Here is a 22,784-nt window from a genome sequence, read left to right on the forward strand (position 1 = left end):
TAAAAAAATCCAAAAGTTTTTTCCTTGTTCAAATACAGTACATACAGTACAGAACTATAAATAAAGTTAGAAAAAAGTTTCATCAAAACTTTTAATTACAATAAATTTATCTTACTAAAACCAATTCAAAAACTTTGTCAAAATCAAAATTTTGTCAAAATAATGATTACTACCAGGAACAAGTTTTAAAAAATGGTATCAATTCTTTGTAAATAATCATTTTGTCGTTCAATGCGAAAATATTTATATTACAACGTGACTCTGTTGTGTTGACAACCACGCGTAACTGGTATATCGTGGTAAACAAAGATGTTTACCGAAATATACCAGTTGCGCGTGGTTGTCAACAGTTGAATCTGATAAAATCCTAAAAAGAAAATTAATTGCGAGATGTCATCAGTTGATCCGTCAAAACATTTCTGTGCTGAAACTTTTCTTTACAAAAAACAAGTGAATACGTGCACCAACATCAATCAGGAGCATATTGCGGCATTCATGTCGCACCTATTCACATCGTTAAAACGCATGCGTGGATTAGTCAGAATTAAAGACCATTTTGTCCAAGTCTGCACTAAATAATGGATTTCTGAACATCAGATCACCGTTTTTTATTTTGACCTCTTCTGAATGACGACGGTAGGGGACTGAAATAAATTAAAAAGCATTTAATGACGGGGACTGAAATAAACTATAAAGCATTTAATTTTGAATTTACATATGGATGGTGTTATGCAACAATGGTGTTAACCAAAATTTTTCTTTAAAAATGAGTTTAGGGTGCACTTTGTTAGGTAGACCGCTACTATGCAACGTACAAAAATATTTTGTGCAAAACTTCTATTACACTGCAATCTAACGCATGTAATGTTAACCGTCATTTAGTTCGCCGCACACAGTGGTCAATTAAAGCCAAAAAAAAAAAAAAAAAAAAAAATTTAAACTTCGCTATTAAATTTTCGTTTTTAAGAATATTTTTGATTGTTGTCAGATGATTTATAACTTAACTATTTCCCAAATCTGTGAAATAGTTTTAGCTGATTATTTTGGTCCTCACAGAATTTCATTTAAAAAATTTACTAATGAAACAGTTAAATTAGGGCTCCAATCGGTGATGCTTTTATTAGCAACCATTAACAACACAAATTTTAGACCAAAAACATATTCTATTATTTAAAAAGATTTTGAAAATTGGGTAAATTTTTATGAAAAAATACAAATTTGAACTTAAACAGTATCAGATGATAATTTCTTGTTTACGTTATACAGTGTTGATCATAGAAGCAACACACCCTACAATATTTTCTTTTAATTGCATTTTATAGTGTGTTACGTGAATACCATTAAAATTAAATACGTCTACGTATTTAATTTTAATGGTATCATGATAATTTATAAGCTGGAACTTGCATTATTTTTCGGACGTAATATGTGACAAAAACTTTAATTGTCAAGTTTCGTTATACGGGTGTGCTCAATGAAAAATTAAAAATTAAAGTTTTTCAATAAAATTTTTAAGTGTGAACTGGAACAAGTTGTTGTAAACATTTTGTTTGTGACGTGCATTCAATTTTCTCATAGTAACTGAACAGGGGGGGGGGGGGCGAAAACATCAAAGGCTGCTCATCAAAATGTTACTAATAGTTTTAATGTTTTGATGTCGAATTTTAAACAGCACTATTTTTTGTTTGATATGCTATTTCTATGATCTCAACTTTTGGTTGAATTTTGTAAACTTTTCGAAAATGATAGTTATACTTCCTTTTTTTTTTCCTTAAGATTTATAGCTAATAAATGGAAATTAATTAATATTATTGTCTCTTAATTCCCCAATAAAGAAAGAAATTATACTAATTCTAATAAAGAAAACGTTTGGTGTGCTCACCACTGTGATCAGCACTGTATATAAAGACTGTATTTTCATGTAACATAATTAAATTTTTGAAGAAAATTACAAAAACCTCAATGACCAAACTCTACGTCAAATTATGATTTTACTGTTAAGCAGTTTTTGCTGCGCATGACGTGCGAATTCGTTACGATGCGAATGAGAAAGACAGTAAACCCACAAAAAAAAAAAAGAAAAAAAAAAAAAAAAAAGAAAAAAAAATCAAGCATGCAAAAAAGGGGCAAGCTTGTTTTGAATAAGGGTCTGCGTATCGTTTCATTTCCATATTGCTATCATACCGATATATCGGAAAAAAAAAGTGTCATTGGCATGATTACGACGTAATATCGTTATAAATATTTTAACTGTTATTGTAGTTAGTTTAAATCTCGGTATATACCGGAACTCTTGTCATTCCGATGATTTTTTTTTTTCCGGTATCATATCGGAATGATAACGATATAGAAATGAAACGATACGCAGACGCTTAGTTTTGAATGTCAGAGAAACCTCGGTTCATAAATTCGGGTTGAATTATAGACGATAGTTCGTCTGACTTTTTTTTCCCGTGGACTTTTGGAAGTCAGACGAGAAAACTTTGGTTTTTGCGCTAATGCAATTTTTCATCTACCAAATCTGTTCCTGCGGCTTTTCTTTGATCTTAATGAAATATCGTAAAGTTTGGGGGGGGGGGGGGGTAATTAAAGGGTGCGCCAAAATTTAGTTAATTAATTTGTCAGTGCTATTCAGAAGCAATATGACAAACGAAAAGACAAAAAGCAAAGCAAAATGTTTGAATTTAATAAATTAAACTTGAATTTTATCTGACTGAACTTGGCCACTACTAACGAGTAAGAAAAGAAAGAGATGAAATAATTATTTTTATAAATCTGCAATCAGAAAAAACATTAATTTGAAATTACAAAATACGGGTTTACAAAATATATTCGACGTATATTTAAATTTGGCCAAAAGGTTGATAATTGGTTGAAAATAGTTGATTTTTAAAAAGTTTATTACCCCCGTCCTTAAACCTGCGAAACGTAATTACATTTCGCCATTATTCATTTTTTTAAATAACCAAAGTTTTCTCGTCTGACTTCCCAAAGTTCACGGGAAAAAAAAGTCAGACGAATTATCGTCTAGTTGAATCAGTGAAAGGCTCTCAAAACATTAAAATATTTTTTGAATTGAAGGTAAAATTTCTACGCAAAAATTATTTATTATAAGTTAAAAATTGCAGATCAAACTTTAAAAATTTAAAATACATTATTTTTCTGTAAATGTTATATGCAATGGTTACGAATAACCATGAATATACATTTTTTATATTTTCGTTTATAAACTTTATATAAAAAATATTGTAAATTTTATAAAAATTCTGATGTTGTGATTTGTATTTGTGTTTATCAGTGTTCTAAATTTAAAAAAATATTCTTTTTAGCCACAATTCCTGTTTTTGAAATAAGCACACTTTCAAAAAAAAAAATTATTGTCAGCTGTTTCTTTCTTTTTTGCATATTGAAAAAAAAAATTTTTGTCATCAAGGTTTTTGTATCTAGTAGAAATGGATTTTTAAGAAAAAAAGAAAAAAAGAAAGAAAAAAAGGAAGTAAAGAAAGAAAGAAAGAAAGAAAGAAAAGAAAGAGAGAAAGAAAGGAAATAAATAAATAAAGTATCTTTGCATTTTAATCTTCTATTAAAAAAACAACGAATTTTAAACATAAACTAATGTTTTTAAAGTAGAAAATGATTTTTAACTCAAAATATCAATTTAAAAATGATTTTTTTTTTTAATTTTGACACATTTTTATAAAAAATTGACCACTGTGCGCCGTTCTGCTATTTAACAAGAACGGGGTTTAACAAACAGTTTTCTGTTGCGTTTATTTTTTCTCTTTTTTCTTTCTTTTAGTGGGAAAATGCTAGGAGTTTATATAACAGAAAATTCTTTATGAAGTCACTGTTGCTATGGTGAATGCTTTAAAATATCAAAAAATACAGTTCATTACTTCCTATAAACAACTTCAACGCGAATTACCTTGAAATAATGCAGATGTGGGTTAACCGCGTTGTTGCATAACAGCATACATATACGGTACAAATGATATGCATATCACATATACAATAGAAAATAGGATACATATACGTTTTTTACACCATCTTAAGGATTTAATTCAATTTCATAACAACGTGACTTACTTGAATAGTTTTTTATTCCTTCTGCAAGTTTTCGATTTCTTTTCCTTTTCAAGACAACAACCAACGCAAAAGTAGCAACGATAAAAAACATCGAACCAGCAGTACTTCCAATTATGACAGGACTTACTAAAGCAAAATAAGATAACAATCCATAAACAATTATAAAGAACATAAGATAAACATAAAGTTAACATAAGATAAATAAGGTAAACAACACGACATAAGATAAACATAAGATAACATAAGATAAACATAAGACAAATAAGATAAACAACACGACATAAGATAAACATAAGATAACATAAGATAAACAATCAATATAACAGTAAAGATATAGATATAACAGTAAGCTGTTACAAATATAAATGCTCTTAAACTAGAAAATAAGCGTTTTACCCGGGGTAACAGTTTCTTTTTGAGCAGCTAAAACAAAGTAAAGAATTTCATTGAGTTGTTTTTATCTGCAGAGCGTTTTTAACATAAAAGCAACAAATGGTTTGTATCAATTTTATTTGCGAGAGGTCTCCTATTTGGTATGTTAATATAGGTAGTACCTCTAGGTTATTATTGGTCTTTAACCATTTGGTCGGTAACATGGTTCTTAGATGGTTATAGGTCTACTACAACTTAGACGCACGACGATGACAGATAATTTTTTGCAAAGGTTGTATTAACCGCAAAAGTTATAGATAAAATTTAATTTATAAAGAAATAAAATGGAAAAAACATCTTTTCTTTTTTTTTTTATCGACTTTTATTTTCAAGTTTAGATGTGTCTGCAGAGCTTCTTAGAAGTAATGCAGCTGATCTTGCTATTGTAATCTGACAAACAGTTAACTCAAATTCGGTTTCCGTTGCTAATTTACCAAGCACAGCATCATTAGGTACAAATCTTTATATAGTTTACCTGAGCTAAGCTATACTACATCCTATTATAATCCTAATTTGGTAAAAATGGACAATACCATATCTGTTTATTAGAATCTCATGTTATCAGCATCAAGAAAAATGCTCAAAGGTTGCAAATAAATAAATAAAAAGACTGCAAATGGAAGTTGTCTAACATTTTTTAGTAAAGAATGTTACAAAAAAAGAAAAGAGGTTCACGCAGTGCGTTACAAACCAGGTAAAAGATGAACAATCTACTGCATAAGCCTGATTAGCTTAGATCAAATGCAACAGAGTTTAGCCGCTTTAGACACAATAAATCGAAAGACAATATGCAAATGAAATGTGATAATAGCTGATCGTTATGAAACTTTATTATTACGTTTATAAAATTCTTGTCATTAAAGTTAATTGATGTAAGTTATGAGTCAAGTCATACGCTATTTTTGTAGTTGTCGTATTTACATTTTATGACTTGACTAATAACTTAGTCAAGTCGTACGCTATTTTTGTACATAATTACGCCCTCGAGAATTTTTTGTTTCTGTATAAAAGTTGTAAAAGAATTGAATAAAAAACAGTAGAAAATAAAAGTAAACAAAGTTGTTGTATTTACAGGCTATTTCGGCAGTATGGCATCCATGGCAAAAATGATTGGAAAATTTGATGGATCTGGAGATGTTGTAGTGTGGTTGAAAAAGATCAAGCTGGTGGGAGAGCTGCAAAAGTTGGGCGATCTTTCATTGATCATTCCGTTGTTTCTTGAAGGCAGTGCGTTCGCATTATATGAGCAACTTGGGGAGAACCAAAAAACTTCCGCTAAGAACATTGAAAAAGCCCTACTAGATGCATTTGCAGTTGATGGTTTCCAAGCTTACGAGCAGTTCAGAGATCGGAGATGGAATGACGGTGAATCTGTCGATGTGTATTTGGCCAGTTTGCGTCAACTTATGAATTTGGCCGATATTGAAAGCGAAGAATTATTGCTAAGAGCGTTCATAACTGGATTGCCGGGTGAAATTTCGAAGCAGCTACGAGCACAAGTGAAAATATTTGGGATCAGTTTACAGGATGCATTGAACCATGCAAGAGTACTCATGACGGAAAAAACAAAAGAAGAGTATGTTTCAACAACTATCTCTGAGTTCCATGTTATGTCCAAAAATGTTAAGAAACCATCCGCTACTGATGTTATCTGCTACAACTGTGGCAAATCTGGACATGTTGCTCGAATCTGTTTTTCGAAGAAACAAAATGTCAGTGATGGGATAAAATGTTTCAGGTGTGGAAAATCTGGACACATTGCAAGATTTTGTTTGTTGCATCAGGGAAACTCAAATGGGGAATCGCCAGCGCCAGCTGTTTCCCTAAACAACTAACGGCGCTTCCAATATGCACTGTGCAGGTGAACACCTTTGCTGGGAAAGCACTGGTCGACACTGGATGTACCCGAACTATTATCTCAAACAACATGGCTCGGAAAGCTGGTGTTCGTATTAGAAGACATGATATAATGGTGTTGGCTGTTAATGGAGAAGTTGTGAAAACGGAGGGAGAAGCTACAGTAACATTAATCATTGAAGGAAAAAAGCTCAAAGCATTAGTAATGATTCTAAAAAGTGTTGTCAACGGTATTGATGCTATTATTGGTATGGATGTCATTAATCGCTGTGGAGGAGTGCACTTGTACAATGGAAAAATTGAATTTGGTTTTGTTTCAATTTATACAGAGAAACAAATTGTTGGTATAAATGACAAGGATTTTGATGCTTACTTTGATGGTACAAAGTGGACTGCTAAATATAAATGGAAACAAGGTCAACCACAACTAAGAAATTCTGTCGCGCAGTACAAGGTAAAACCCCAGTTGATACCTCAATTTAATAATGAGATGGACTTATGGGTGAAAAATGGCTGGTTGAAACCATGCAACAAAGAAGAAAAAAGTACAGAAGGGATTGTCCCGTTAATGGCTGTTGAGCAGGAAAATAAAGGAAAGGTACGACCTGTTCTGGACTTTCGCGAATTGAATCAGTACGTTAATTCGCATAATGCCACAAGTGATGCATGTGATGAAAAAGTTAGAAAATGGAGAACTCTTGGTGACAAATTTGCAACACTCGATCTTAGATGCGCGTATATGCAAGTACACATCGATCCGAGTTTGTGGGAGCATCAGAGGGTAATCTACAAAGAAGAAAAATACTATCTTACACGTCTTGGTTTTGGGTTAAATTCTGCTCCAAAAATAATGTCTTCAATCTTAGGCAGCGTGTTGAATCTAGATGCAGATATTAGTGAAGCAACTGACCACTACATTGACGATATAATTGTTAATTTGGAAAAAACATCAGTTGAAAAGGTCGTAAATCATTTGGCGCGTTATGGATTGGTAACCAAAGAGCCAGAGCAATGTGATACTGCACGAGTATTGGGTTTGCAACTATTTAGAAATGAAAAAAAGGAGCTTTGTTGGAAACGAGGAAACACCATTCCAAAGTCACAAGATATCAAAACTGAAAAAGTAACACGACGGAAACTTTTTTCGATATGTGGACACTTGTTAGGTCACTATCCTGTTGGAGGTTGACTCAGAATTGCCTGCAGTTTTATAAAACGACATAGTCAAGGAGATGCTTGGGATGATCTAATCGGAGATCAAGCTCAGTCATGGTTGATTGAAATATTGCGCCGATTGGAAGTTAGCGATTCTGTGAGAGGAAAATGGAATGCTGAAGGAATTCAAAATGGAACGACATTGTGGTGTGATGCAAGCAGCATGGCAATGGGGGTTGCTATAGAATACAATGGCGTAATAATTGAGGATGCAGCCTGGCTTCGAAGTATAAATGATGTCATGCATATTAATATTGCTGAATTAGATACTGTGGTGCGTGGGATAAACCTAGCTGCTAAGTGGCATATAAAGAATTTGTCAGTATTCACTGATTCAGTAACAGTTCATGGATGGTTAAAAAGTATGCTGACTGAAAGTCATAGGGTTCGATCAAATGGATTATCAGAAATGCTTATTAAAAGAAGACTTTCTCTATTGCAAGACTTAATAAAAGAATATAGTATAAACATCACATTGAAATGGGTTCCGTCCTCCAAAAACAAAGCTGACGTGTTGACAAGAGTTCCAAAAACTTGGATAAATGAACTTTCAAAAAAAAATACTAAAGAACTAGCTGGGGTAAGTATTGCTGAGGAAATTCGTAATTGTCACTCAAAGCATCATTTTGGCGTTAATCGGACAATGTTTACAGTGCAACGAAGACTTCCGCACGTATTAAGAAAAGACGTTGAAGAATGTGTTCGCAATTGTTGCCAATGTAATTCAATTGATCCAGCACCAGTAAAATGGGAAAATGGAGTGCTAGATGTACCAGACACATGGTATAGAATTGCTTGTGATGTGACTCACTATAAAGAGTTGCCATATTTAACAATGATTGACTGTGGACCAAGTCGGTTTGCAGTTTGGAGAAAGTTGCTGTGCGAAGATACCAAAAGTGTAGTAAATCAATTGGAATCCGTATTTAGGGAGCATGGCCCACCGCAAGAACTGTTGATGGATAATGGAGCGGTGTTTAAATTCAAAGAATTTTCAAACATATGTGAAAAATGGTGTGTAAAAAGGAAGTATAGATGCGCATATAGACCTTCAGGGAATGGGATAGTGGAGCGTAACCACCGCACAGTAAAACGAACAGCTGCGAGGGCACAAATATGTCCGTTACTAGCGGTATTTTGGTACAATGCAACACCAACGTTGGGAACAAATGAGAAATCTGCACCTGCTTTTCAGAAAAATATGTACGTCTGGCGTCTACCAATTCAAGAGGAGAAAAACACTGAAACTCAGGAAAGATCACAACGAGTTATGGAAACTTATGGAATTGGAGAAAAAGTTTACGTTCGCCCTGCTGATGCAAAGTGCACTTCAGTTTGGAAAATTGGTACTGTAACTGACATACTCACAAACAAAAATATTGAAATTGATGGTGTACCAAGACATGTGCGAGATGTGAGAATAGCTCCTGCCTCAAATGTTTCAAACGCTTCAAGAGGAACTATTATCAGTGAAAAGATCGACAGCGATGAAAGTGATTTTGAAGATTTAGACATTTTTGCTGCACAAGAGGAAGAAACCGAAGAAACAGTTGTTGACGATGAGGAGGAAGCTGGTGGCAGAGAAATCGTCGAAAGTTTATTACCAGCGATCAGACGATCAACCAGAGAAAGGACAAAGCCGACATATTTAAATGACTATGTTACTTAAGAACTTTAGTTCTTGGGGTGATGTGATAATAGCTGATCGTTATGAAACTTTATTATTACGTTTATAAAATTCTTGTCATTAAAGTTAATTGATGTAAGTTATGAGTCAAGTCATACGCTATTTTTGTACATAATTACGCCCTCGAGAATTTTTTGTTTCTGTATAAAAGTTGTAAAAGAATTGAATAAAAAACAGTAGAAAATAAAAGTAAACTAAGTTGTTGTATTTACATGAAATATGCAAAAAAAAAAAAAATGCAAAAGACAAATGAAATGATATCTAGTAAGTGAATGGATAAAATTGTCTTAATAAATGGACAATTTATGGTCAAATAAAGAAGTTTGAATCATTTTTTGATTGAATTACAATTTGATTACAATGAGTCTTTGGCAAAACTTCACAATTTGTCATTTTGGAAATGTTAAAATGTGAATTTTTGGAAAATGATTATACATAGTGCATAGTAAAATGCTTATAGATAATAGCACACCATAAAATTTCCATCAAATAAATTTTGTATTACACATAATCTGTATTCTCGATACCAATTTCTCAGGAAAATTGCACACCATAAAAAATAAAATATCTTCCCTGTAAAATACGAACGAAAATTCCAGGAAAAACTTACAATATGTGGGTAAAGTGCACTTTGAACCTAAGTCAAAAATGAAAAAAAAGTTATAGAAAACTATAAAAAAAAAGTGTAAAAAGAATTTCTAATTAAAAAATACATTAACATTTTCTTTTTTATCGAAGGTTGTTGCAAACCTCCTAAACTTACTCTCAGAAGCCATCTTGTTTTTTTACATATTATATATATATATATATATATATATATATATATATATATATATATATATATATATATATATATATATATATACACATATGCATATATATAAAATACAGTTATATATAAACAAGAATCCCAAAATACCTTTAAATCCTTCATCACACTGACAAATTTTTAACTTATCTTTTGTTAATATACAGACGCCATTTACACACCCACAGCCATCCATCAATGAGATGTTTCCTGATGTAAAAAAAACTTTTCTTACACATACTAATTTATGTATTAAAAAGTATCTATGTAGTCAAATTTCTTTTGGCTTTTATTTAAACAAAAAGAAATTGTACTTTTTATACTTTTTATGCTTTTTAAACTTAACTTACTTTCGTTGCAGAAAGTTCCTTGCCACTGTCCAAAGCATTCACATTTATAAGAGTTGTGATAATCAACACAACGGGTGGTATGACTTTCAACGCATTCGTTCAAAATGCAATCATCAACACCTTAAAAGCATAAATGCTTTTGTAGCAAACATCATTCTTATTATCGTTTAAAAAAAAAAAATCAGGTATAGTTGTAGAAATAAAGTTCCATATGATTCCAGAAGATACCAAAATATCCCAAAAAGATAAAAAATACAGCAATATTTAATTATTTATCAACTTCTTAACGCCTTTTCAAATAATTAAACAACTAACTTGTCTGACAAGTGGGTCCAGTCCAACCATCAATACAATCACATCGAAATCCTCCAGCAGTATTTACACATTTGCGATCATCTGTGCAGTTATGAATTGACTGTGTACATTCATCTATATCTGTATATTTAACAAAAAGACTAATAAAAAAATAAGTTAATTACAAATTATTAATTAAATTAAATTACAAACAAACTTTAACGGTAACGTCACTTTTTAATGGCTTCTTTAAACTTCACTTTAATTGGGCTTCTTTAATATTACATAGGTATAAAAAATAAGTTTTTTGCTGATTGTTCGTTACAATGATTAAATCAACCATTACTTTTTATTTTACAAATATAAACAAACATTCAATACCATACCATTGCAAAATGGTTGTGTGAAGCCTTCTGAAGGACAGCTGCATCTGAATGATTCCAACTGATCAATACATTTAAAATTATTTAGACTAAATAAAAATAGTAATATTATAAATAGTAATATTATAAATAGTAGTATTATAAATAGTAATATTATAAATAGTAATATTATAAATAGTAATATTAAATAACATTAATATTAATAATATTAAAATAGCAAAAGAAAAGAAAAGCTTTAATACAACTTTTATTTCCTTTAAATTTGTAAAAAAAAAAAAAAACTACCATACCAAGTGATATTGAAACAATCATCAATTTCTAGACGTAAAAAAATTTTTCTTAAACATTTTTTTTGCAGTGATAGAAAATATTGTAAAAAAATATCAGAAAAAAGGAATCAATTTTTGTATTAAACGAAATAAATTTTTTAAGCATAAGTTAATGTTCTACTTATGCAGCTTATGCTTAAAAATGTAAATTATGAATATAATATTTTTTAAACTGCAGTTTTAAATATGAAATATAATTTTTAATTTTAATTTCTTTTTCTTTCGTTTATACTTATTTTTAATAAAAATTTAACATTAAAATTATAATTGAACATTTTGTTATACTTTGTCATACAAATTCCATTATATTTTCATTATATCTTCATTAAATTTTCATTATATTATACTTCATACTTAAAAATTGCATTTTAAAATTTTTACAAATAGCAAAAACTTAATTAAGTTTAATTTGGTAAAAAATAATAATAATAATAATTATATTAACCAGTTCTACAGTCAACACCAGTTTTTCCAGGAGGGCAAATGCAGGTATAGTTTCCATATAGATTCAAACAAGTTGAGCCCCCATAGCATTGGTTTGTGTCACATTCATTTATATCTACATGAATGAAAACAAAAACTTTTTTAAAAACACATTTGATTTTCAAAACATCATACAACACAATCAATTAAACACCCTTGTAAACAAACTGTCTTTATCAAATATTACTTACCATTTGTAAATAATATTTGATAAATACAGTTATAAATCTATTTACAAACATTATGAGCATTTGAAAAGCATTGATGGCATCAACATTAATTGTGGTTTAAAAGGATTAACTTTCTTTGCACAATCAAGAAATGACTACTTATAATTAATAATAATAATTACAACAACAACAGCAACAACAACAACAACAACAACAACAACAATAATAATAATAGTAATAATAACAATAATAAAGTAACTCAAACATAAACAACAAAAAAAGCACCTTCTTCACATCTCTTGCCAGTGAATCCAGGAAAGCAGTCACAAATGAAGGTACCATTACCTTCTCTACACACTCCATTTTTAGAGCATGTATTGTTATTGGCACACCACGATGTTTCTGGAAAGAAAAAATATAATATTAAAAAAAACGGAAAATTTTACCAAAAATTGAAAAAAGTAACATTAAAAAAAAAAAAAAAATTATAGAGACATTAAAAAGAAAAAAAAAAATTCTTTGATGTTAGAAGTCTTTTTTTTTTGAATTCATTAAAAAGAATTTGTTTGAATTGCACTCAATTCAGCAACAAAACCCAAAAATCTTAAATTTTTTTTAAAACTAATACCATTCTATCATTTTTTTAAAAAGTAGAAATTGTAGATGTTAAAATCAAACACAAAACCATTAAAAATTTATTCAAGATTATTTTCCTATTCTACAAGTATCAAACATTTTTCTTAATTTAAAACAACAAAATCAAGTGAAAATTAGGAAAAATAAACTTTGGATCAATCTGTTTATCAATATTCATCAAGAATCTCAAAGTAAGTATCAGGAAGCATCAGGGTTAGGTTTTAGTTTACCAATTTTCATAAAATAGAAATATTCCTCTTCATTTTTCTATTAATTATAGAAAAGTAAGCTCAAGGAAATAGTTTTATCAGTTCGAATTTCTTCGATCTTCGTATTACAAAAAAACTTTATAAAAAAAAAACTTTTTGTATCACTATCTTTAGCTTTACCCAGATAATTCATTAACCCCCCCCCCCCCATCTTTCCTTTTTGACTTGCTAAAATATTTTGATAAATTAAGTTTAAAAAATTCTTTATTTTTTTCAAAGGTTCAAAATTCAGATGAGTGTAAATTTATACCACAGTAAAGGTTTTTGCAATTTAAAATAAAAATGTAAATAATGAAAAAATAATAAAAGTTTCCCCAAACTCAGATAACACTTCCTCTTGCCCTTGCCCTTTTCCTTTTCAATCTCTTTTTGTTAGCTAAAAGCACTGTTTCACTCTTATCTGATGGGAAAAGAATAAGGCAATAAATGAAATTTTTAACAAACACACAAAAAAAAATTCTTAGCACAGTTAATCCAAAAACAAATCTCTAATATACTTTTTGTTCATACCTGAACAACAGTCAATGCCTTTCATATCATTTTTGCATTTGCACGTGTAGCCATTGACAAGATCAATGCAATCAGAGGAATTTGCACAGCAGTAGACATTTTGCAGACATTCATTTATATCTAAATTGAAAAAGTCATGTAATCAATAAACAAATGAATAAATAAACAAAGGTAAGTTAATAAGGAAGATAATAATTATCTTTAACATATAAAATTATGTATACATGAAATTTATATTCTCTACATAAAATGCAGACTTAATGGCATGTAAGTGAAAATATACAATTCTTTAAAAAATTCATTGGTAAATTAAATTATTTTCATACATTTAATTACTGCAAAGATTAGAAATGATAATAATTCTCAATCAATCCTACCTTTTGTAAAGTAACCAATATAACTGGTAGAACACATAGCAAAATTAAACTCAAGATTATAATGTAAAAACAGTAAATTATGAAACTGACTACTCACCAGTCTCACAGAGAGCCCCCGAAAAGCCTGGCTTACAAACGCAATAAAATCTTGGCTTTGATGTTTGTTGAAAACATAATCCATCATTTTTGCAAGGGTTAGGAAAACATTCATCTACATCTTTTGTAAAATTAAAAGAAGAATTGTAATAATTATATTGAAATCTATTTTACAAAAAACAAAAACAATCTTTAAAAAAATTGAAGTGAGTTTTCAGACATTTATAAAACATTTGTCATATAACATATTTAATCAGATAATAAGATAATAAAATATTTGTCTATAATGGAAAAAATTAAAAAAAAGAGTATTGAGTTTCCTCATTGCTTTTAAATCTACCTTAGGTGTAACTAGATTATACATACTTAACACCTTACATTCAAATTTAAATGTAGTTATAATTTTACATTTATTAAGTAATAAATTAACAATTAATTATTAGATTTCTATCAGCTAAAATTATTCAATTCATATTTACTATATCATCACCTTATTTACATATATCATCAATTTGGCGTTTGTGTTTAGAAACTGTTAATAACGTCAGTCATAATCATAATCTATTTTAACATAACCAATTATCTTTTTTTCTATTATTTTTTTTAATAGAAGTTTCTAAATTTTGAAAAAAGGTTTTTTTTACAAAAAACCTTTTTAAAAACAATAAATAAAGCAAATCATTTTTCAAAATACATTTTAAAATACTCTTCTTTAAACTCGAATTGGAAAAAGTATTTTAAAATGATCATAATTCTTAATTGTTTTTTTATATTAATGTTTTTTTTAAATACCACATTATTTAATATTTTCTGGATAATGAATATTTGGTTTATTTATTTTACCACTGCTCCAATTTTTGTCTTCGTGTTTAAATGTTAAATTTTTTGCAATTAAGAACATCACAATGATTAATGTAATAATGAAGGAAAAAGTTATTACAAAGATAATAGTTTTGTAATTGCCTTTTATTACAAAACAAACCCCCCAAAAAGCATGTTTATTGGCAGTTTTCTAATTGTAGAGTAGCTTATAAAGTTGGTAGCATTTTGTTATAGGGTACAGTCTTCAATTTTCTTATGGCAGTGCAGCAATTTTAGTAACTTTCCTTAAATATAACTGTTTTTTATATTCACCATATATTTACTGAACTCTGTTGCAAATATTTCTTCCAGAGGAACTCATAAGGTAAATAAATTCAAATAAATGTCTGAGAATTTCTTCAACTGTAGAAATACTTGTTGAAGGGGTAGATTTCCATCATAAAACTGAAAATTCCCATTTCTAAGTTGCAAAGTGTAGAATTTTTGTAAATTCATTTTAGCAGAAAACACATTTACTGTTTTTTACTGTGTTAACAGAAAACAATTAACTGCTTTTTTAGATTAATATTTTTTTTAAACATGCTTTATATAAAATTATATACAGCATCTTATGGTCTTGAGTTCAGCCAAAAATAAAGCAAGATTTCCTTTATATCAAAAGCTGTTGTCAGCAAACTATTAGCATGAAAATGTGCTTCAACACTTTTTAAGTAATTATGGTTTAGTTTGATGGTAACATTTCAGTTTAATAAGCTTTTTTAATGATAATAGTAATGTTACAATACCACCACTATAAATACTTACACACAGATAAAAAATACCTGTTTGGCAATAACTTCCAGTGAAACCCTCTGAACAATTACATATATATGCGTTTATTAAGTCCACACACACACCATTCGGTCCGCAAAATCCCCATGATGTTATGTCATGCCCTTCGATTATGTTGACATTTTTGCGTGGGTCGCATTCATCAATATCTTAAAAAGCAAATGGTAACTTTTTGGAAAAAACAAACCTAATTTGAGATGTTTGTAAACTTTAAAAAAAAAAATCAGTTTTACTTTCGTCGCACAGTGTTCCAGTAAATCCACGATGACATTCACATCTAAAAGAAGCCACTTCATCCACACACTTTATAGATCCAACATTTGAGCAAGGGTTAGGTGAGCACTCATCAATGTTGATACTGCAATTTTTACCAGTAAAGCCAATAGGACAAATACAAATGTAGTCTTCTAACTGGCTAACACAAGTTGCACCATTTAAACAGTTATTATATGTGCAGTAATTTATTTTTGATTCACAAAACTGACCTAAATGTTAAAGATGCTTAACACAATAAACATGAGTAGAATTTCACTCTTCAGTAGAATAATATCAAATAGCTTTCAAACACATGGGAATGTTTATTATAAATAGTTGGCAATATTTAATTTAAAGAAATAACGATAATGAACAATTATAAGGTTTTTCAGTGAAGTAATCAACTCAGTGAAAAATCAGTCAGTGAAAAAGTTCATTAGTGAAAAGAAAAGTCCTGGTAATGATAATGACAATTAAGTAAGAAAATTTATAACAAATAAGTTACAAATAATCCACATTAAGCATTAGTTAAAGTGAAAAAAAAAAAAAAAGTAAAGCAACTGAAATGAAACAGATATTCTGGAAAAAAAAAGTCAACAAACCTTCGAACCCAGGGAAACAACTGCATGTGAAATTATTGACGAGATCATTACAAAGACCATTTTTACATGGAGATTTTGTGCAAGCATCAGCTGAATCTTCAGCACATGTAACAACACAGTCATTTATGTTTTCTGAGCAAACTTTGCCGGACCATCCCGGCTTACAAAGGCATGTGTAATCTTTTAAACCATCAATGCAAGTTGCATTGTTTAAGCATGGTTGTTCAGCACAATCATCAATATTTATATTACATCTAACCCCTTCAAAACCATCTTTACATATGCACTTGTAAGAATTGATTTTATCAACACAAGTTCCATTGTTGCATGTAGCCAATACACAATCATCAATATCAATTTCACAATTTTTACCACTAAAACCTGGTTTACAACTGCACTAAAAAAAACAAATGTAACTATTCATTTAAGTGAACATTTTGAAATTAAAATCATTCTAAATTAAAATTTTTTAAAAAAGGTTTTGCTAATAGCAAAAAGAGCTCCTTAGGAGCTTCAAAAAAATAACCTCGACTGAGAGGCTCTCAAAATAAACAATTTTTCCTTTAGGAGCATTTTACACGTGAAATAAAAAAAATTTTTCTAATAAAAAAAAAGTGCTATGGTGTTTTATAGCGTTTATAACTGGCATAGTTTTTAAATAAAACTAACAACAGATTCACGATTTTTAGGAATTTATTAACATTTAAGGATTCTTATAGATTATAGAAGACCTTATACATTATATAACCTTATACATTATACAACCTTATATAATATATAACCTTATACATTGTAAGACCTTATATATTATAAGACCTTATATATTATATAACCTTATATATTATAAGACCTTATATATTATATAACCTTACATATTGTAAGACCTTATATAAGACCTTACAGATTATATAACCTTACATATTATATAACCTTATATATTATAAGATCTTATATATTATATAACCTAATATATTATGAGAGCTTATATATTATATAACCTTAAGATAACCTTAGTGATTTGAAATTGCTACACAATTTTTTCTTGACACAGAGCAATTTTTCTTCCCTCAAAGCAACAAAAAATTCTCTGGTTTCAGGATATATTCACGAATAAAAAAACCAAACCAGCTATCTTATCTGACAAATGCCAATTTTGAAGGCCATGTTACTTGCTAGCAGCAGCTGAAATAGCTGTATATGTGTACTTCAAAAGAATTACTATGACTTGATTGTAGCATTTTCAGCATAAAACTATTGCAATTTTTTTAATGATGATTTGATTTATGCCAGTATAGACCAAAATAAAACATTCAAGGGCAGTCCATAGACCAATATAAAACATTTGAGGACAGTTCTTAAACCTCAATCAAAAATAAAATTTTTACCCTGTTTTTTTCAAATTACTAGCAAAACTGGTTAAGAGGATGTTAATTGTTGATCTATAACTACTATTTTTGAGAACTATTCTACTATCACTTGATGATCCATTGCAAGTGTGACAACAGAGTAGTCCTCAAAATTAGAAGTTAGGGAACAACATACCCTCATAACCATTCATCAGTATAAATAACGTAAATCAGATTATTGATGGAAAGAAATTCATACTGAATTTTTACAAAAATTTATACAAAATGGCCAAAATGGCCAAAATGGCCATAAATAGTATGATTAGTGTAACACTAACTTGTCCTTTAGAGTTTCTTGCTTGTTTTATATTAAAAATTTAAAAAATTATACAAAGGTATTAAGGTAATTAGACAAAGGTGTTAATTATTATGAACTAACTTAAAGTTAAATTAAAATCAAATCAATGTGTAAGAAATAAAATGTAAATTTTGCTCCTTAAATCATATTAACGTGTAAAACCATCAAAAAGATAGCATTACTGAAGTAATTCTTACATTGTAATTGTTCAAATAATTAGTGCAGTTGCCATTTTCTCCACATGGTTTATCAATGCAGTTGTCGTTATTACTGGAGCAAGTTCTTCCTGTAAATCCTTCAGGACAGTTGCATTCAAATGAATTAATTTTATCAGTACAGTTTCCTATATTAAAAGAAACCTGTAAGTTAAAAAAATTTCTACAAATGTCAAAAAAACATGACTGAAATTTCATATTACTTTAAGTAATTAAGAGGATGAAAAAAATCTTATAATATATAGATAAAATTTTTGTTTTAAAATATTTTACAACTATAACAAAAAGATTTTGTCTTCAATTTACCTCCATTTAAGCAGGGATTTGATTTACAGTCATCAATATTTATCTCACAATTGCGACCTTCAAAACCACTCCGACACAAACAGCTATAGTTTGCAATGCCATCTATGCAAGTAGAATTACTTCTGCAATCGTTAACTAAGCAATCATCAATATTGTTTGTGCAAAACCGACCTTCCCACCCACGCAAACATTGACAATCATAAAAATTGACTTTATCCTTATGAAAAAAAAGCAAACTAAAAGTTCCTGAAAACTATGAAAAAACCAAAATACATTGCAAAATCTATTTTAAAATACTTATAAGATGTATATTAGGGCATCCAAAAAAAAAATGTGTACACATTCTCTTTATTTAGTTTTGTATACTAAGTTCATGCTAAAAAAATTTTCTGACCACAATTTTAGCAATATATAAAATCCTAATGTTTTCATTTTTGATAAAATTTGAGGTTTTTTACATTTCTTCGACCCACAATTTGATGACTTTTGCTGCTCTTTTCCCCTAGAAGATTTAAAAAGCTAATGTATTTAGGTTAGATGGCAATTATTTGATTGGGATGGTCTGGTACAGACTGTTCAGTGAACCTTGATATAAGGAGGGACACAATCCTAATCACTGATTGAACAATCTTTGTATTTACTGTCTATTATCTTAATTTAACTGCTTGTTGTAATTCAAAACTTTTTTAATTTAACTTTTTTAATATGATTTTTGTCATGCAAAATCACATAGTATCTTTCATAGTTCATTCTGAAAAGAACAAAAACAAATGAAGAATGAGAAGAGAAAACTGTATCAACTTATCCAAGGAGGAGAACAATGTTTCTCTTGAAGAGCCCATTCAATGAGCTATTTCTCCTGAAGTACCCAACCAATGAGCTTCCAAACCAGATGCCAACCATTGGAAATATTCAAAGATACATTCAGCTTCTAAAATCTTTTAGAAGCCTGCCCTTAGAAGCATAAAAAAAGGGATCTGATCTGCAGAGATTCTGTGAGAATCTTGTACAGAGATGCGTTGCCTTTGTTGTAATAGTTGTTTGGAAGAAAACAGGGTTTCAAGACTTTATCATTAGTGAATCCAGTATCAGGGATAAGATACTGAAGCTTGATAACACAAATCTGCATCATCTCAAATTATTGAAGTAGAATTCCAGAGCTGGCAACTTCTCTAAGATACAGAATGAGTTTTCTGAGAGTAACACACTCCATTGATATTTCTGTAGCAAAATTTGAACAGAAAGCATGTCAGGATCATTTTTGTTCTTAGAATGCCAAAGAAGAGGATATTCAGATCTATCTAGATCAGAAAAGAAAGGGAAACATATATATTATGGAAGAGCTGGACCAAGCATTCCAGAAGTCTGTGAAGAATAAGGTTCAAGAAGACAAAGGAGGTAAAAGAGGTGGAATGAAAAAAAAAAAAATTCAGTAAAATCCAATGAACATGAAGTTTCTTTTCATTCATCTGAACCTGATTCTGGATCTGAATTTAGTTTAGATTCTACAGATGATGAAGATTTTGCTTATAGATTCAGTCATTCTAATAAATCTAAGATAATGATAAGCATAAATGCTGAAGATCTGGTGGACTTTACTGCTTCAGCTTTTGCCCAATAAAGAGTAGGTATACACACAAAAACTTCATTAGTAGCTGTAATCTGCAGTAAAGCTGGTGTGAGGACATCCAATACTGGAGTATACTCTAGAGCTATTGCTACCCTTAGCTCCAATCTCAATATTGCACATATGCTAGAGGTACACATCTCCCACTCTATGGATGCTTTATCTGGAGAGAAGTCAATTGGCACATGGAAAGAGCTATATACCAACCTCCAAAACGTCTGGTGTTCAGTCAAGAAGAAGAGATACATCTGGTTAAGTTTGATTGGAATCAGCTTCAGGCTAGATCATCCCCTGCATCAAATTTCCAAAGAGGTTCTGAAGTTTGGAAAAGGGGCCCTTATTACAAAGACATTTGCCAGGGGTGACTACAGAAAACTGTGTGAACTTTTTGTTTTCTACTTAGGAGGAAAAGTTTCTGGATTTTGTTTCCAAATATTTTTTAAATTTATGGGAACTGACGGGACGACCACATGACTAAAGATAATCAACCTGGAAAATGCCATGAAACTAGGTACAATATAACTTGTTAACAAATAATAAAATTTGCATAAGTTGACACAATAAAGTTAAAAAGCAAATAACAAATAATAGATGCAATTTAAATAAATTTTGATGGTGATAAAATCATATTCTTCAGGTTAATGGCTGATGCTCTATACCTTTTTACCCTGAGAATAATGAACAAGATTACCAAGATTAAGAATTAGGAGCAAAAAAGATAATCAAGACAGCAGTCTTCTTCACATTTGTCTGCTATATGCCCAGGTTTCTTAAGTTATACTTAGCTGTAAACTCACCCTCAAATGATTGTGCTGCTTTCTAAAACGCTTTTCGCATCATGAATAAATATCCCAAGCTTGGGTCTGCAACCAAGCTTGCATCTGAAAGCTTGGTTGCCATTATGTAAAGTCATAACTGGTACTTGACTGAACAGTTGGTACTGCCATAACTGGCTGATAAAGATGTAAAACAGAAAGTGAAGAAAAACCTTGAGTATTGAAGGCAGTTCTTAGACCTCAATCAAAAACGAAATTTTTACAGCTTTTTTCAGATTACTAGCAAAACTGGTTAAGAGGATAATAAATGTTAATCTAGAGTTCCTGACAAGTTAAGGTTTGGGAAACCTATATTATAAGTAATTATCTGAGTCCACAGAACTTTGGGAGATGGTAGGCCCAAAGAGTTGGCTCCTGTTGAAAATGGCAGTACTTGATGGTGAAGTAGAGCAGTAGAGGAAGAAGAAAGCCCTAAATAAAACATAATGCGGGTGACCAGGGACAACAGGAAGAAACGTAAAAAGGATCTTTGCAGTTTAAAAATACATAATTTATTATCCCTGAAATATATCTTTTTTCACATATCTTTATAACTTTACTAAACAGATGTGTAAAATTTTCGTTTTTAACAAAAAATGAAATTTCACATAGAGCTGATATTGAGGTCACAAATTGTTTTTTTATTATATGCATTTGCAATCACAGGACACTAGAGAAGGGGAAAAAAAATGTGTGCACATTTAAATATGAAAATTTAATGTTGGGTCACCCTAGTGTATATCTTATACTTACACTGTAGGATAGCATTACAGTAAGTAAATGTCAGTTTATCAGCTTATCATTTATATTACCAGCTTATCATTTATATTACCAGGACAGTGAATATTCAAAGTAAATCCCCAATAAGATGACATTTCCACTGTTGGAAATTAATACAAAGAGAGAGTTGGGTCAGCTAGGTTGGCAGTATTGTGATCCATAATAACCGAGTAAGATTCTTACGTAAAGAAAGTTTTTTAACTTTTTAAAAATGTTTTTTTTTCTTTCAGAAAATCGATTTACAGCTTACAGTCTGCTCTATTAATGGAACAAAAAACTGAGGCAAACATTTGGATAATCAGATGTTCATTAAAATTTTTTAAAAATAGAAAAAATTGTCAAAATGTTAGAATTGTCAACTTAATTATGTCAATTTAAATAATTATGTTAATTTATATAATGTCAATTTAATAATCAATTGTTATTAGACTATTAGTGACTCAGTGATTGTAGGATTTTCTTACTTAATTTATAGAAGCATTCAGGAAATGTATTTTTGTACATGCTTAATACTTAAGAAGTAAAAGCTGTTCAAGCCAATTAGAATTTAAAAAGTTTTTTTTTCATCCTATTTTATTTTATTTACTTTTTGAAATTTAAAAATAGAAGCAAGAGGGAAAGTAGATTTTTATTCATTTGAAAATTTTTATGCACTTAAATAAACCTGAAATTCAAAAATCCCATCAAGTCAGCCATGAAACTTGGTGCATCTTCACAGTTTACAAACTGTCAGTTCATGATGTTTGTCAAAAAGCCATTGAAGGTTGAAATACTAATTCAATAAACAAGTAATCAACAAACCAGAACTAATATTTAAAAAATGGAAAGGTCTGCAGAAGCATAAA

The 22,784-nt window shown here is 29.9% G+C and overlaps 1 protein-coding gene across 4 annotated transcripts in view; it reads right to left on the reverse strand.

Annotated features, from left to right (window-relative positions):
- LOC145182466 (uncharacterized) overlaps positions 1-22,784 on the reverse strand; it is a 29,360-nt gene continuing 6,576 nt past the window's right edge. For 2 of the 4 annotated variants that reach the window (XM_090074803.1, XM_090074796.1), the window contains exons 11-28: positions 18,718-18,934; positions 18,394-18,539; positions 16,493-16,889; positions 15,869-16,120; positions 15,626-15,784; positions 13,984-14,103; positions 13,510-13,629; positions 12,380-12,496; positions 11,887-12,000; positions 11,403-11,430; positions 11,116-11,201; positions 10,751-10,870; positions 10,436-10,555; positions 10,197-10,295; positions 9,888-9,914; positions 4,483-4,509; positions 4,087-4,212; positions 1-644 (exon numbers count right to left, since the gene is read on the reverse strand). In XM_090074803.1, coding sequence (XP_089930929.1) covers positions 535-644; positions 4,087-4,212; positions 4,483-4,509; positions 9,888-9,914; positions 10,197-10,295; positions 10,436-10,555; positions 10,751-10,870; positions 11,116-11,201; positions 11,403-11,430; positions 11,887-12,000; positions 12,380-12,496; positions 13,510-13,629; positions 13,984-14,103; positions 15,626-15,784; positions 15,869-16,120; positions 16,493-16,889; positions 18,394-18,539; positions 18,718-18,934 — 2,385 coding nt within the window. In that variant the 3' untranslated portion in view covers positions 1-534. Of the gene's footprint in view, positions 645-4,086; positions 4,213-4,482; positions 4,510-9,887; positions 9,915-10,196; positions 10,296-10,435; positions 10,556-10,750; positions 10,871-11,115; positions 11,202-11,402; positions 11,431-11,886; positions 12,001-12,379; positions 12,497-13,202; positions 13,400-13,509; positions 13,630-13,983; positions 14,104-15,625; positions 15,785-15,868; positions 16,121-16,492; positions 16,890-18,393; positions 18,540-18,717; positions 18,935-22,784 lie in introns of those variants that run through there. The other 2 variants (XM_090074811.1, XM_090074807.1) reach the window with 1 other exon arrangement.

This window comes from Hydra viridissima, unplaced genomic scaffold (genome assembly GCF_058129835.1).
Source record: "Hydra viridissima isolate aposymbiotic clone 2 unplaced genomic scaffold, HvirCarnegie_v1 scaffold_1, whole genome shotgun sequence".
Taxonomy (NCBI): Eukaryota; Metazoa; Cnidaria; class Hydrozoa; order Anthoathecata; family Hydridae; genus Hydra; species Hydra viridissima.